The sequence below is a fragment of the Engystomops pustulosus genome, chromosome 2, assembly GCF_040894005.1.
Source record: "Engystomops pustulosus chromosome 2, aEngPut4.maternal, whole genome shotgun sequence".
Lineage (NCBI taxonomy): Eukaryota > Metazoa > Chordata > Amphibia > Anura > Leptodactylidae > Engystomops > Engystomops pustulosus.
In genome coordinates, this window is record NC_092412.1 from 17,782,232 (window position 1) to 17,796,014 (window position 13,783).

The 13,783-nt window shown below is 46.6% G+C and overlaps 1 protein-coding gene across 1 annotated transcript; it reads left to right on the forward strand.

Moving 5' to 3' along the window:
- Window positions 1-11,373: 11,373 nt before the first annotated feature.
- LOC140117007 (odorant receptor 131-2-like) lies at window positions 11,374-13,416 on the forward strand. The gene is made up of 4 exons (XM_072133438.1): window positions 11,374-11,475; window positions 11,857-11,994; window positions 12,049-12,070; window positions 12,476-13,416. The coding sequence occupies exons 1-4, from the start codon at window positions 11,374-11,376 to the stop codon at window positions 13,414-13,416; spliced, it is 1,203 nt and encodes a 400-aa protein (XP_071989539.1).
- The last annotated feature ends 367 nt before the right edge of the window (window positions 13,417-13,783 follow it).

The window sequence follows — 13,783 nt, forward strand, 5'->3', positions numbered from 1 at the left end:
CATGGAGCTGGCGCTCCGCTGCCAGGCGAGCTTTCGCCAATCCAAGCCCCTGTCTCTAGGCTACTCCCCAAACAGCACTTCTAAGAACCTTTTGTATAAGATCAAGTGTAGTAGCGTTCTTATAAGTTTAGGATATGCCGGGTGAGGGGAATGTAAACAGATGCGCAAGAAGCGCTGAAATAATATCCCTAAATGGTAAAAGTTTGCCAGTATATTTTGTGGATAACACAGCAGGGTGGCGACAAAGTTAACAACTTTGATGTGGAATCCATGAAAACAACCCAAATTTCTGCCTGACACACCTCGTTTGATAAAGGGACGATGTATGGAGGCAGCTATATGGACGACTTTTGGAGGTAGCAATGGAGACAACGTGTGGAGGCTGCTATGGAGACAATTTAATTTGGATAGTGCCTGTATGTGGCAGTCCCAAACATTTTTCAAACCAGAGGAGCAGGTAGGTGGCCCTCCAGTAAAATGGAATAGATTGAGTGCCTGTATGTGGCAGTCCCAAAAATGTTTCAAACCAGAGGAGCAGGTAGGTGGCCCTCCAGTAAAATGGAATAGATTGAGTGCCTGTATGTGGCAGTCCCAAAAATTCTTCAAACCAGAGGAGCAGGTAGGTGGCCCTCCAGTAAAATGGAATAGATTGAGTGCCTGTATGTGGCAGTCCCAAAAATTCTTCAAACCAGAGGAGCAGGTAGGTGGCCCTGCAGTAAAATGGAATAGATTGAGTGCCTGTATGTGGCAGTCCCAAAAATGTTTCAAACCAGAGGAGCAGGTAGGTGGCCCTCCAGTAAAATGGAATAGATTGAGTGCCTGTATGTGGCAGTCCCAAAAATTGTTCAAACCAGAGGAGCAGGTAGGTGGCCCTGCAGTAAAATGGAATAGATTGAGTGCCTGTATGTGGCAGTCCCAAAAATGTTTCAAACCAGAGGAGCAGGTAGGTGGCCCTCCAGTAAAATGGAATAGATTGAGTGCCTGTATGTGGCAGTCCCAAAAATTGTTCAAACCAGAGGAGCAGGTAGGTGGCCCTGCAGTAAAATGGAATAGATTGAGTGCCTGTATGTGGCAGTCCCAAAAATGTTTCAAACCAGAGGAGCAGGTAGGTGGCCCTCCAGTAAAATGGAATAGATTGAGTGCCTGTATGTGGCAGTCCCAAAAATTTTTTAAAACAGAGGACCGGGTAGGTGGCCCTCCAGAAAAATGGAATAGATTGAGTGCCTGTATGTGGCACTCACAAAAATTGTTTCAAACAGAGGACCGGGTAGGTGGCCCTCCAGAAAAATTAAATGCATGAAGTACTATAGCAAGAGCCAGTGGGCCCTGTCAAAAAATAGCCATTTTCCTCTGCTTTACTGTACAAAGAGGAGGAGAAGGAGGAAAATGAGGAGGAGGAGTGGATCAATTATTCAGGTTGAGCTTCCTTCACCTGGTGGAGATTGGAAATTCTGAGAAATCCAGCCTTTATTCATTTTAATAAGCGTCAGCCTGTCAGCGCTGTCAGTCGACAGGCGTGTACGCTTATCGGTGATGATGCCACCAGCTGCACTGAAAACCCGCTCGGACAAGACGCTAGCGGCAGGGCAGGCAAGAACCTCCAAGGCGTACAGCGCCAGTTCGTGCCACATGTCCAGCTTTGAAACCCAGTAGTTGTAGGGAGCTGTGTGATCATTTAGGACGATGGTATGGTCAGCTACGTACTCCCTCACCATCTTTCTGTAAAGATCAGCCCTACTCTGCCGAGACTGGGGACAGGTGACAGTGTCTTGCTGGGGTGACATAAAGCTGGCAAAAGCCTTGTAAAGCGTACCCTTGCCAGTGCTGGACAAGCTGCCTGCTCGCCTACTCTCCCTCGCTACTTGTCCCGCAGAACTACGCACTCTGCCGCTAGCGCTGTCAGAAGGGAAATACTGTTTCAGCTTGTGCACCAGGGCCTGCTGGTATTCATGCATTCTCACACTCCTTTCCTCTGCATGGATGAGAGTGGAAAGATTTTGCTTGTATCGTGGGTCCAGGAGAGTGAACACCCAGTAATCGGTGCTGGAATAAATTCTTTGAACGCGAGGGTCACGGGATAGGCAGCCTAGCATGAAATCTGCCATATGCGCCAGAGTACCAACGCGTAAGAATTCACTCCCCTCACTGGCCTGACTGTCCATTTCCTCCTCCTCCAACTCCTCCAACTCCTCTTCTTCTGCCCATACACGCTGAACAGTGAAGGACTCAACAATGGTCCCCTCTTGTGTCTCGCCAACATTCTCCTCCTCTTCCTCCTCATCCTCCTCCACCTCCACCTCCTCCGATATGCGCTGAGAAACAGACCTCAGGGTGCTTTGGCTATCAACAAGGGAATATTCTTCCCCCGTCTCTTGTGACGAGCGCAAAGCTTCCGACTTCATGCTGACCAGAGAGTTTTTCAACAGGCCAAGCAGCGGGATGGTGAGGCTGATGATGGCGGCATCGCCACTGACCATCTGTGTTGACTCCTCAAAGTTACTCAGCACCTGACAGATATCAGACATCCACGTCCACTCCTCATTGTAGACTTGAGGAAGCTGACTGACCTGACTACCAGTTCTGGTGGAAGTTGACATCTGGCAGTCTACAATCGCTCTGCGCTGCTGGTAAACTCTGGATAACATGGTCAGTGTTGAATTCCACCTCGTGGGCACGTCGCACAACAGTCGGTGAGCGGGCAGTTGGAGGCGGCGCTGCGCTGCCCTGAGAGTGGCAGCATCTGGGCTGGACTTCCTGAAATGCGCACAGATGCGGCGCACCTTCGTGAGCAAATCAGACAGATTGGGGTATGTCTTGAGGAAACGCTGCACTATCAGATTTAACACATGGGCCAGGCATGGCACATGTGTCAGTCTGCCGAGTTGCAGAGCCGCCACCAGGTTACGGCCGTTGTCACACACAACCATTCCCGGCTTGAGGTTCAGCGGTGCCAGCCACAGATCAGTCTGCGCCGTGATGCCCTGTAATAGCTCTTGGGCGGTGTGCCTTTTGTCGCCTAGGCTCAGCAGTTTGAGCACCGCCTGCTGTCGCTTAGCGACGGCACTGCTGCTGTGCCTAGAGCTACCGACTGATGGCGCCGTGCCCACGGATGGTAGTTCGGAGGAGGAGGTGGAGGAGGGGTGGGAGGAGGAGGAGGCATAGTAGGCCTGAAACACCTGGACCGAGGTAGGCCCCGCAATCCTCGGCGTCGGCAGTATATGAGCAGCCCCAGGGTCAGACTCGGTCCCAGCCTCCACCAAGTTAACCCAATGTGCCGTCAGCGATATATAGTGGCCCTGCCCGGCAGCACTCGTCCACGTGTCCGTGGTCAGGTGGACCTTGTCAGAAACGGCGTTGGTCAGGGCACGGATGATGTTGTCTGACACGTGCTGGTGCAGGGCTGGGACGGCACATCGGGAAAAGTAGTGGCGGCTGGGGACCGAATACCGAGGGGCGGCCGCCGCCATGAGGTTGCGAAAGGCCTCGGTCTCTACTAGCCTATAGGGCAGCATCTCCAGGCTAAGCAATCTGGAGATGTGGACATTAAGGGCTTGGGTGTGCGGGTGGGTTGCACTATATTTTCTTTTCCTCTCCAGCGTCTGGGGTATGGAGAGCTGAACGCTGGTGGATGCTGTGGAGGATCGTGGAGGCGACGATGGGGTTTTTGTGCCAGGGTCCTGGGCAGGGGGCTGACTAGCAGCTGACACAGGGGAAGGAGCAGTGGTGTGCACGGCCGGAGGTGAACGGGCTTGTTGCCACTGAGTGGGGTGCTTAGCATTCATATGCCTGCGCATACTGGTGGTAGTTAAGCTAGTAGTGGTGGAACCCCTGCTGAGCCTGGTTTGGCAAATGTTGCACACCACAGTCCGTCGGTCATCCGGTGTTTCCTTAAAGAACCTCCACACTTCTGAAGATCTAGCCCTCGCCGCAAGAGCCCTCACCACGGGAGCTTCACTAGTTGACAGTGGCGCTGATGCACCAGCTCTGGCCCTGCCTCTCCGTCTGGCCCCACCACTGCCTCTTCCAACCTGTTCAGGTCGAGGACTCTCCTCCGTCTCAGAAGCACTGTGTTCACCCGGCCTCTCAACCCAGCTTGGGTCTGTCACCTCATCATCCTCCGATCCCTCAGTCTGCTCCCCCCTCGGACTTCCTGCCCTGACAACAACTTCCCCACTGTCTGACAACCGTGTCTCCTCATCGTCGGACACCTCTTTACACACTTCCACTACGTCAAGAAGGTCATCATCACCCACAGACTGTGACTGGTGGAAAACCTGGGCATCGGAAAATTGCTCAGCAGCAACCGGACAAGTGGTTTGTGACTGTGGGAAGGGTCCAGAAAACAGTTCCTCAGAGTATGCCGGTTCAAATGGCAAATTTTCCTGGGAGGGGGCAGACTGGGGGGGAGGAGGCTGATGTGCAGGAGCTGGAGGAGTGGGGATTTCGGTGACATGGGTGGACTGCTTGGAAGACTGACTGGTGGTGGACAAATTGCTCGAAGCATTGTCAGCAATCCACGACATCACCTGTTCGCACTGTTCTGGCCTCAACAGTGCTCTACCACGAGTCCCAGTAACTTCAGACATGAACCTAGGGAGTGTAGCTCTGCGGCGTTCCCCTGCTCCCTCATCAGCAGGTGGTGTCTCACCCCGCCCAGGACCACGGCCTCTGACCCCTGCAGTAGTTGGACGCCCACGTCCCCGCCCTCGTCCTCTACCCCTAGCCCTCGGGTTAAACATTTTTAAAATGAGAGTTATAACTTTTTTTTTTTTTTTTACTTCTTTTTGTTTTTTTTTGTGTTTTTTTGTGTTTTTTTTTTTTTTTTGTGTTTTTTGTTTTTTTTTGAGTTTTTAAAACCAAACAATCCTATCCTATTGCAATGGCTATTTTCTAGCCAAGTATCAAAGGAAGCACACTACTATGCCAGATGAGATGACACTGAGTTAGTGCCTAATAGAAATCCAACCCCTACTGAATTTTGCCACTTCGGCCTTTGCTATGGATATGTGCGCCACTAAGCGCAGAACACAGCGGTCGCAAGTCTCACTACAAATTGCTCAGAATTGGCAAGTACATGCACTGCAGAAACTACAGCCACCAGCAGATCAACCAGAAATCAAATATATAGAACGCTACTGTAGGCTTCAAGAAGCTGTTTGTATTCTCCTATGGCTATTTTCTAGCCAAGTATCAAAGGAAGCACACTACTATGCCAGATGAGATGACACTGAGTTATTGCCTAATAGAAATCCAACCCCTACTGAATTTTCCCACTTCGGCCTTTGCTATGGATATGTGCGCCACTAAGCGCAGAACACAGCGGTCGCAAGTCTCACTACAAATTGCTCAGAATTGGCAAGTACATGCACTGCAGAAACTACAGCCACCAGCAGATCAACCAGAAATCAAATATATAGAACGCTACTGTAGGCTTCAAGAAGCTGTTTGTATTCTCCTATGGCTATTTTCTAGCCAAGTATCAAAGGAAGCACACTACTATGCCAGATGAGATGACACTGAGTTATTGCCTAATAGAAATCCAACCCCTACTGAATTTTCCCACTTCGGCCTTTGCTATGGATATGTGCGCCACTAAGCGCAGAACACAGCGGTCGCAAGTCTCACTACAAATTGCTCAGAATTGGCAAGTACATGCACTGCAGAAACTACAGCCACCAGCAGATCAACCAGAAATCAAATATATAGAACGCTACTGTAGGCTTCAAGAAGCTGTTTGTATTCTCCTATGGCTATTTTCTAGCCAAGTATCAAAGGAAGCACACTACTATGCCAGATGAGATGACACTGAGTTATTGCCTAATAGAAATCCAACCCCTACTGAATTTTCCCACTTCGGCCTTTGCTATGGATATGTGCGCCACTAAGCGCAGAACACAGCGGTCGCAAGTCTCACTACAAATTGCTCAGAATTGGCAAGTACATGCACTGCAGAAACTACAGCCACCAGCAGATCAACCAGAAATCAAATATATAGAACGCTACTGTAGGCTTCAAGAAGCTGTTTGTATTCTCCTATGGCTATTTTCTAGCCAAGTATCAAAGGAAGCACACTACTATGCCAGATGAGATGACACTGAGTTATTGCCTAATAGAAATCCAACCCCTACTGAATTTTCCCACTTCGGTCTTTGCTATGGATATGTGTGCCACTAAGAGCTAAACACAACGGTAGCAAGTCCCCCTGCTAATTCCTCACAAAATGGTAATAGATGCAAATTAAAATAAAAAAAGTAGAACGTTATTGTAGCCCTAAGAAGGGCTGTTGGGTTCTTTGAGAATCACTCCTGCCTAACAGTAAGCTAATAGAACACCCTAACGCTTTCCCTGACCAGCAGCAGCTCTCTCCCTAGCGGCATCCAGAGACAGAATGATCCGAGCAGCGCGGCCAGCGGCTAGTCTATCCCAGGGTCACCTGATCTGGCCAGCCAACCACTGCTATCGACGTGTAAGGGTACCACGTCATGCTGGGTGGAGTGCAGAGTCTCCTGGCTTGTGATTGGCTCTGTTTCTGGCCGCCAAAAAGCAAAACGGCGGGAGCTGCCATTTTCTCGAGCGGGCGAAGTATTCGTCCGAGTAACGAGCAGTTTCGAGTACCCTAATGCTCGACCGAGCATCAAGCTCGGACGAGCATGTTCGCTCATCTCTAATAATAATCTTTATTTATATAGCGTCATCATATTCTGCAGCGCTTTACAAATCATAGGAAACAAATACAAATGTAATGTAACAGAGCACAACATTTGTATGGAACAACAGGAGTGAGGTCCCTGCTCGCCAGAGCTTACGGTTTATGAAGATGATGGGGTAACACGAGGTAAAAGAATATTTAATGGTCAAGCCATTCTTCTTAGGGAATAGAAAAAAATATAATAAATGGAATTGCTGTCGCTTGAAACACTCAGCCGTCATCTTATATACCAGGTCCAGGGTGAATGGGACTGCAGAGAAGTCTGGTGCCTGTTGGTTGCTGGATAACAGATGGGAGGACGACACAGGACGGGTTAGTAGAAGAGTTAAAACTTCATGCAGTTAATGAGTGTTATAGGCTTGCCTAAAGAAATGGGTTTTAAGAGCACGTTTGAAACTTTGGAGGTTAGGTATTAGTCTGATAGTCCGGGGCAGAGCATTCCATAGAATTGGTGCAGCTCTAGAGAAGTCTTGGAGACGCGAGTGGGAGGTCCGCACTAGGGTAGAGGTTAATCTAAGATCACTGGCGGATCTAAGAGCACGGGTTGGGCGATAGACTGAGATAAGAGAGGAGAGGTAGGGGGGTGCAGCATTATACAGAGCTTTATGGATGAGGGTTATTATTATTTTAAACTATTCGAAAGGAGACTGGCAGCAAGTGCAGCGACTGGCATGAACTGTAAGCATACATGGTCCCCTTATCAAACGAGCTGTGTCAGGCAGAATTTGGGGTTGTTTTCATGGCTTCCATGTTAACTTTGTCGCCACCCTGCTGTGTAATCCACAAAATATACTGGCAAACTTTTATCATGTAGCGATATTATTTGAGCGCTTCTTGCTCACCTCCTTTGGTTCCTCTCTGCCACCCATTGGTTTGAAGCCTGAGTCCATTTAGGGTATGTCGCCATGCCACTCTCTAGCCTGCTGCCGCTGCCTCTGCATGCCGTCCCCTATAGTGTCAGGGTCAATTATTGGATGTTTTAGATGCTATCTAGCTTCATTCTGTCACTCTGTCATGGCCATGCTGTTGCCCATAATTTTGGCATAATGGTGCGATTAGGCAGCCTCAGAGGCATCCATGCATGCTGCCCCTGCTGTTTCCTGTCCATTTCCGTGGTGTTTCCATCCTTTTCTGAGGTTCCCAGGTGTTTGGCCAAGCTTCCCTGTGCAGAGCCTTGGTCCCCTTGAAAAATGCTCGAGTCTCCCATTGACTTCAATGGGGTTCGTTATTCGAGACGAGCACTCGAGCATCGGGAAAAGTTCGTCTCGAATAACGAGTACCCGAGCATTTTAGTGTTCGCTCATCTCTACACACTACTATGCCAGATGAGATGACGCTGAGTTATTAAACAAAATAAACGTAAAATAAAAAAGGACAAATGGCAGACTGTGCCTAATTGAAATCCAACCCCTACTAAATTTTCCCACTTCGGTCTTTGCAATGGATATGTGCGTCACTAAGCGCAAAACACAGCGGTTGCAAGTCTCACTACAAATTGCTCACAATTGGCTAGTAGATGCACTGCAGCAAGTACAGCCACCAGCAGATCAACCAGAAATCAAATATATAACGCTACTGTAGGCGTAAGTAAGCCGTTTGGATTCTCCTATGGCTATTTTCTAGCCAAGTATGAAAGCACACTACTATGCCAGATGAGATGACACTGAGTTATTAAACAAAATAAACGTAAAATAAAAAAGGAAAAATGGCAGGCTGTGCCTAATTGAAATCCAACCCCTACTAAATTTTCCCACTTTGGTGTTTGAGGTGGATATGTGTGCCACTAAGAGCTAAACACAACGGTAGCAAGTCCCCCTGCTAATTCCTCACAAAATGGTACTAGATGCAAATAAAAAAAAAAAAAAGTAGAACGTTATTGTAGCCCTAAGAAGGGCTGTTGGGTTCTTGGAGAATCACTCCTGCCTAACACTATTCTAATAGAACAGCCTAACGCTTTCCCTGACCAGCAGCAGCTCTCTCCCTAGCGGCATCCAGACACAGAATGATCCGAGCAGCGCGGGCAGCGGCTAGTCTATCCCAGGGTCACCTGATCTGGCCAGCCAACCACTGCTATCGACGTGTAAGGGTACCACGTCATGCTGGGTGGAGTGCAGAGTCTCCTGGCTTGTGATTGGCTCTGTTTCTGGCCGCCAAAAAGCAAAACGGCGGGAGCTGCCATTTTCTCGAGCGGGCGAAGTATTCGTCCGAGCAACGAGCAGTTTCGAGTACGCTAATGCTCGAACGAGCATCAAGCTCGGATGAGCATGTTCGCTCATCTCTACAGCGCAATATGAATGCCCCATACTGTCGCTCTTAATCATGGAAGTCGTCTCCATGGCTGCCTCCACATGTCGTCCCCTTATCAAAAGAGCTGTGTCAGGCTCATTTTTCGGGTGTTTCACCAGATACGTTATGGAACTTGGTCACTATGTCGCCACCATGCTGTGTTATCGACTAAATATACCGTCAACCTTTTGTTCACATAGGAAATCATTTCACCTCCTTTGGTGAAACCTGAGTCCATTTAGGATATGTCGCCATGACACTCTCTAGCCTGCCTCTGCTGCCGCTGCCTCTGCATGCCGTCCCCTATAGTGTCAGGGTCAATTATTGCATGTTTTAGATGCTATCTAGCCTCATTCGGTCACTCTGTCATGGCCATGCTGTTGCCCATAATTTTTGCATAATGGTGCGATTAAGCAGCCTCAGAGGCATCCATGCATGCTGCCCCTGCTGTTTCCTGTCCATTTCCGTGGTGTTTCCATCCTTTTCTGAGGTTCCCAGGTGTTTGGCCAAGCTTCCCTGTGCAGAGCCTTGGTCCCCTTGAAAAATGCTCGAGTCTCCCATTGACTTCAATGGGGCTCGTTATTCGAGAAGAGCACTCGAGCATCGGGAAAAGTTCGTCTCGAATAACGAGTACCCGAGCATTTTAGTGCTCGCTCATCTCTACTTGTGATGGCTTCTAACAGCCTATGGTATCCTGCTTTCAAGAGTATCTTTGTCAACATTCTGAATCATTTCAGTAGTTTATATAAATGTATTTTACATTACCTGGCTCTCTGCCAGCAGCGTGTGGTGAGTCCCTGGGGAGGGGCACCAGCAGCCTGTGTTTGCCGGTGTCCCCTCCACACTCATCCTCCTCCATTACCCCTCCACAATTCCTGGCAGGTGCATTGAGCAGGCAGGGGAGGGGGGATGGTGTAAAGTAGAGGAAGAATACACGAGGAGAGACCCTGCCCCTCACCTGGGACTCACCACACACTGCTGGCAGGGAGACAAGTAATGTGAGTTATACTTATATAAGCTACTGAAATGTTTCAGAAAGCTAACAAAGCTATATAGGCTATTGGAACCTGTCAACAGCTCAAAATGAAATTCCTGGTGACAGGTTCACTTAAGGCCATTAAAGGAGGCCGGTTCCATCACCTTGGTAGGATTGATCATCTACTACACATATGTTAGAGGTATAATGGGGGTTCAAAAAATGGGTTCTGGAAGTGTTTTGCATTCAAGGCATAGAAGACTATATTAGACTCCAAAATGATTCAACATATTCATCTTTTCCATTTCCACTTCTGCAAAAAAAATGGAAATGGGCAAACATTCAGTCTATTGATCCAAAGCTGGATAAAGCTTCTACGGGTTTCTACAATCAATTAATTTGAAAACGATAAGATTGTAATAATGTCAAAGCAATTAAAACCAGTCAAATGTCACCTTATTGCTAACTCCAGTATGTACCATATTGAGAAAAACAAGAAATATCAAGGGAGACATTGATGACATCCAGGGGACGCGAAGCGAAAGAGTGTAGCCCATTGGGACAATAGACTAGGTACGAGGTAATGAAGTTAGAAGACTATAAATACCAATGTAGATCAGAGGAGGTTGAATGTTCTTGGCACAGACTGAAGAGGATTCACCACTTTTGACGTTCTGCTTCACTGTGAGTATATTATTCAAGGGAACATAATGTGGACCCATATAGACTTCCTTAATCAGGTTCTTTAATCTTTTTTAATATAAGATGGCCTCTAAAAAAACCACCAAAATGCTACATTTTGAGGCAGAGCCAGTCAAACACATGAGTATGTAGATACTATTAGTAGGCTCCATTAAGTTGACTCCAGTTTCTGGAGACCTTATGGTTTTCTAATGACTTACTCTTAATTTTGTAGATGTTTTTCATCCATTATTCCAATGTTATCTTCAAATACCTTTCTTAAGGGATTGTCTCATCAACCCAACCCATGGACTCATTAGGCTTAGAGCTACTTGCAGGAAAGGATCCTGCATTTTTCTTAGGACCACACAACATTTAAGCTTATGTCTTCTCTGACATGGATTTAACTTTCTGTCCACTATTTTGCAATATAGAGCTGGTGAGATCCACAACAAATCATGAAATGAGGGAGCAGAAGCAATGTACTGTCACCTGCGCTACTCTACTCTTCTCTTCTTAGAGAGTGTTGTATGGATCCTTAGAAAGTATGCCACCAGTAGACCACTGAGCAAAGTCAATCACAGCTAAGAACTTCTGCTTCTAACAGTGATTGTCAGGGTTTTGGAGCTGGAGGCCCGATTGATGTTAACTATCATCTCCATAAGTATAACAAAATGTAAATTGCTATGTAATGGTTATTCAACTTTTGAGCAGTCCCGATATGTTTCACAAATTCCTGCTAGACTTTGAAAACCTGATGTTGCAAAGGAACCACGTTAGTCAGGAACCAGGGGACTCCATTCCACGTAGGGAATATCTAATGGTATCATATCCCACATAGTAATGTTCTCTGGATTAATATGGGTCTATGAGGGTCAGAAGGCTCCTGTCTACTCTACCTGTGGATAAACAAGTTGGGAACCCAGATCCTTACCCAGAATTCCATTGGTACCACTAAGTTGGCACAGATACTCAACATCTCATTCACACATTAGCACCACTTTCCTGAAGTAATACCCCGTCACAAGAAAGTAGATGTCTACATGGTATTCTCACATGGAAGAGTATTGTTCTGCTTTCTCCTAAGATTTGTAGAATGAGATAGAGCTTATAGGTAAAGGTTATCCTTAGCCAAGTAACTGTATGTCTATTTCGATCTTAAACTGTGTTTCATTCTTATTATGAATGTATTTTTGGCCAACAGGACCCATTGACGTCCTCCAACCTCATGAGTTCTCCTGCCCACAGTTGTATGAAGCAGGACATTTGGCTGAATGACATGAACAATTCCTCATTGGGTTTATGTTTTAATAAAGTCATCAAAGAAAATCCAGGTCCTGATGTAATGAAGAGCATGAACCTGATAAGTTCTATTATTTCAAGATCTTTATTCTAGGTTGTTGTGAGACTACACAGAGGTAAGTGACTGTAATACATGATAAAATGTCTGTAGAAGGGGGATATTTTTAGCCTTGGGGATGATTAAGAGGAAAAGATGAAAAAGCTTACTCTTGACCCAGGAGAGGACATGAAACAGGATAGAATGGAAGTAACTCATGAACTCAAGTTAATTGGTGGTCTAGATTTGGAGAACAAATATTAATATGGGAGTTATCTACATTAAGATGTTATGTAGATCGTGAGATGACCAAAGCAGAAGATAGGGAGAGGGAAGGACCAAGTATCATGTCATGTTTTGTTCTTCAGCAACCAGAGGAGGAACAAGAGTAAGCTTGACTTTAGTATCTTTAGGACTTTAGGAATTTTGGAATCATCTCTCGGTCTTCTACATCAATGTGATTTGTGACATTTTTCTATTGCAGCACTAAAACCTTGGATTATGACAAACATCACCAATCCTCTACAGAATATAATCACAACGACCAACTTCAGCGTCTTAGCTCAGGTCCTTCTAGTGATAAGCCTTTGCAGCTTTGTGGTCTTCCTCTACATCATGGCTGTTATGTTGTGCGTCTACTTCACCAACTCCTCCGCCAGAGAACAAGTCCGCTACGTCCTCTTTGCCCACATGCTCATCAATGATCTGATATATCTTCTCTCCAGCCTTTTCCTCTTCCTGACCTCTTTTTTTCCAGTTACCTTCCCAGTGCCATTTTGTTACATTGTGATCACTGTGTCCTCTACAGCCTTGAAGGTCACTCCATACAACCTCGCTGTCATGTCTTTTGAGCGGTATATAGCCATATGTTATCCACTAAGGCATGGAGAAATCTGCACGATGCAAAGAACCAACATCACAGTCGGAGTCATTTGGGCCATCGGACTCATCCCTAATTTTGTAGATTTCATTATCTTATGTTTCTTCGTAGATCATAGTTTTTTCTTACTGCATCTAAAATGTGTCCGAAACTATTTCCGGGTCACCCCAGCACAAAACACAATCAGAGACGTCATCTACATCTCCACTTTTTCACTGGTGGGACTGATCATCCTGTTCACCTACATCAGGATCATGATGGTTGCTCTGAAGATCAGTTCTAGTAAGGCGTCCGCCATCAAGGCTGGGAAGACGGTCATGCTTCACGCCCTTCAGCTACTGTTATGTATGACGGCTTTTAGCTACACCTTAGTAGAGATCTTAGTAAAGGACTATGTTTCATTGTTACCAGTCATCAATTTTTTCTTCTTCATGTGTCTTCCGAGGCTCATCAGCCCTTTCATATATGGAATCAAAGATGAATTATTTCGGAAGCACATGAAAAGATTTGTATTCTGCAAAAGCCAAACACTTGACTCAATTTAATTTCTATATAATTTGGAAAGAAAACTAAAACTTGGTGACAAGATACATGTTTTATTCCCACAGAATGCAGAATAATACTGTCAAGGACTATTCGGTGCTGCCATAAAGGAGGCTGGCCAGGAGTAACAATTGAAGGCCTATCCTAAGTAGCTGAGTGGCCAAAACCTGAAACCCGCTTTAATAGGGGAGCCACTTTCATTGGGAGCCATGGCTGAAGTTATGGCTTCAGGCCACAACAGGGAAACAGAGGTAATTTCTTCAGAGACCATGTACAAGGGCTGGGTTTCGGCCACCCCAAACATCTCCTAAACGCTTATCCATGGATGGGTTTTTGATCAATGGTTTTTGCGGGACCAAACCCATTAAA

Coding starts and splice junctions, on each gene's coding strand:
- LOC140117007 (XM_072133438.1), top strand. CDS start 11,374: ATGTTTCACAAATTCCTGCTAGACTTTGAAAACCTGATGTTGCAAAGG. Junction 11,476..11,856: donor CACGTAGGGAATATCTAATG/GTATCATATCCC, acceptor TTTGGCCAACAG/GACCCATTGACGTCCTCCAA. Junction 12,071..12,475: donor TGTTGTGAGACTACACAGAG/GTAAGTGACTGT, acceptor TTTCTATTGCAG/CACTAAAACCTTGGATTATG.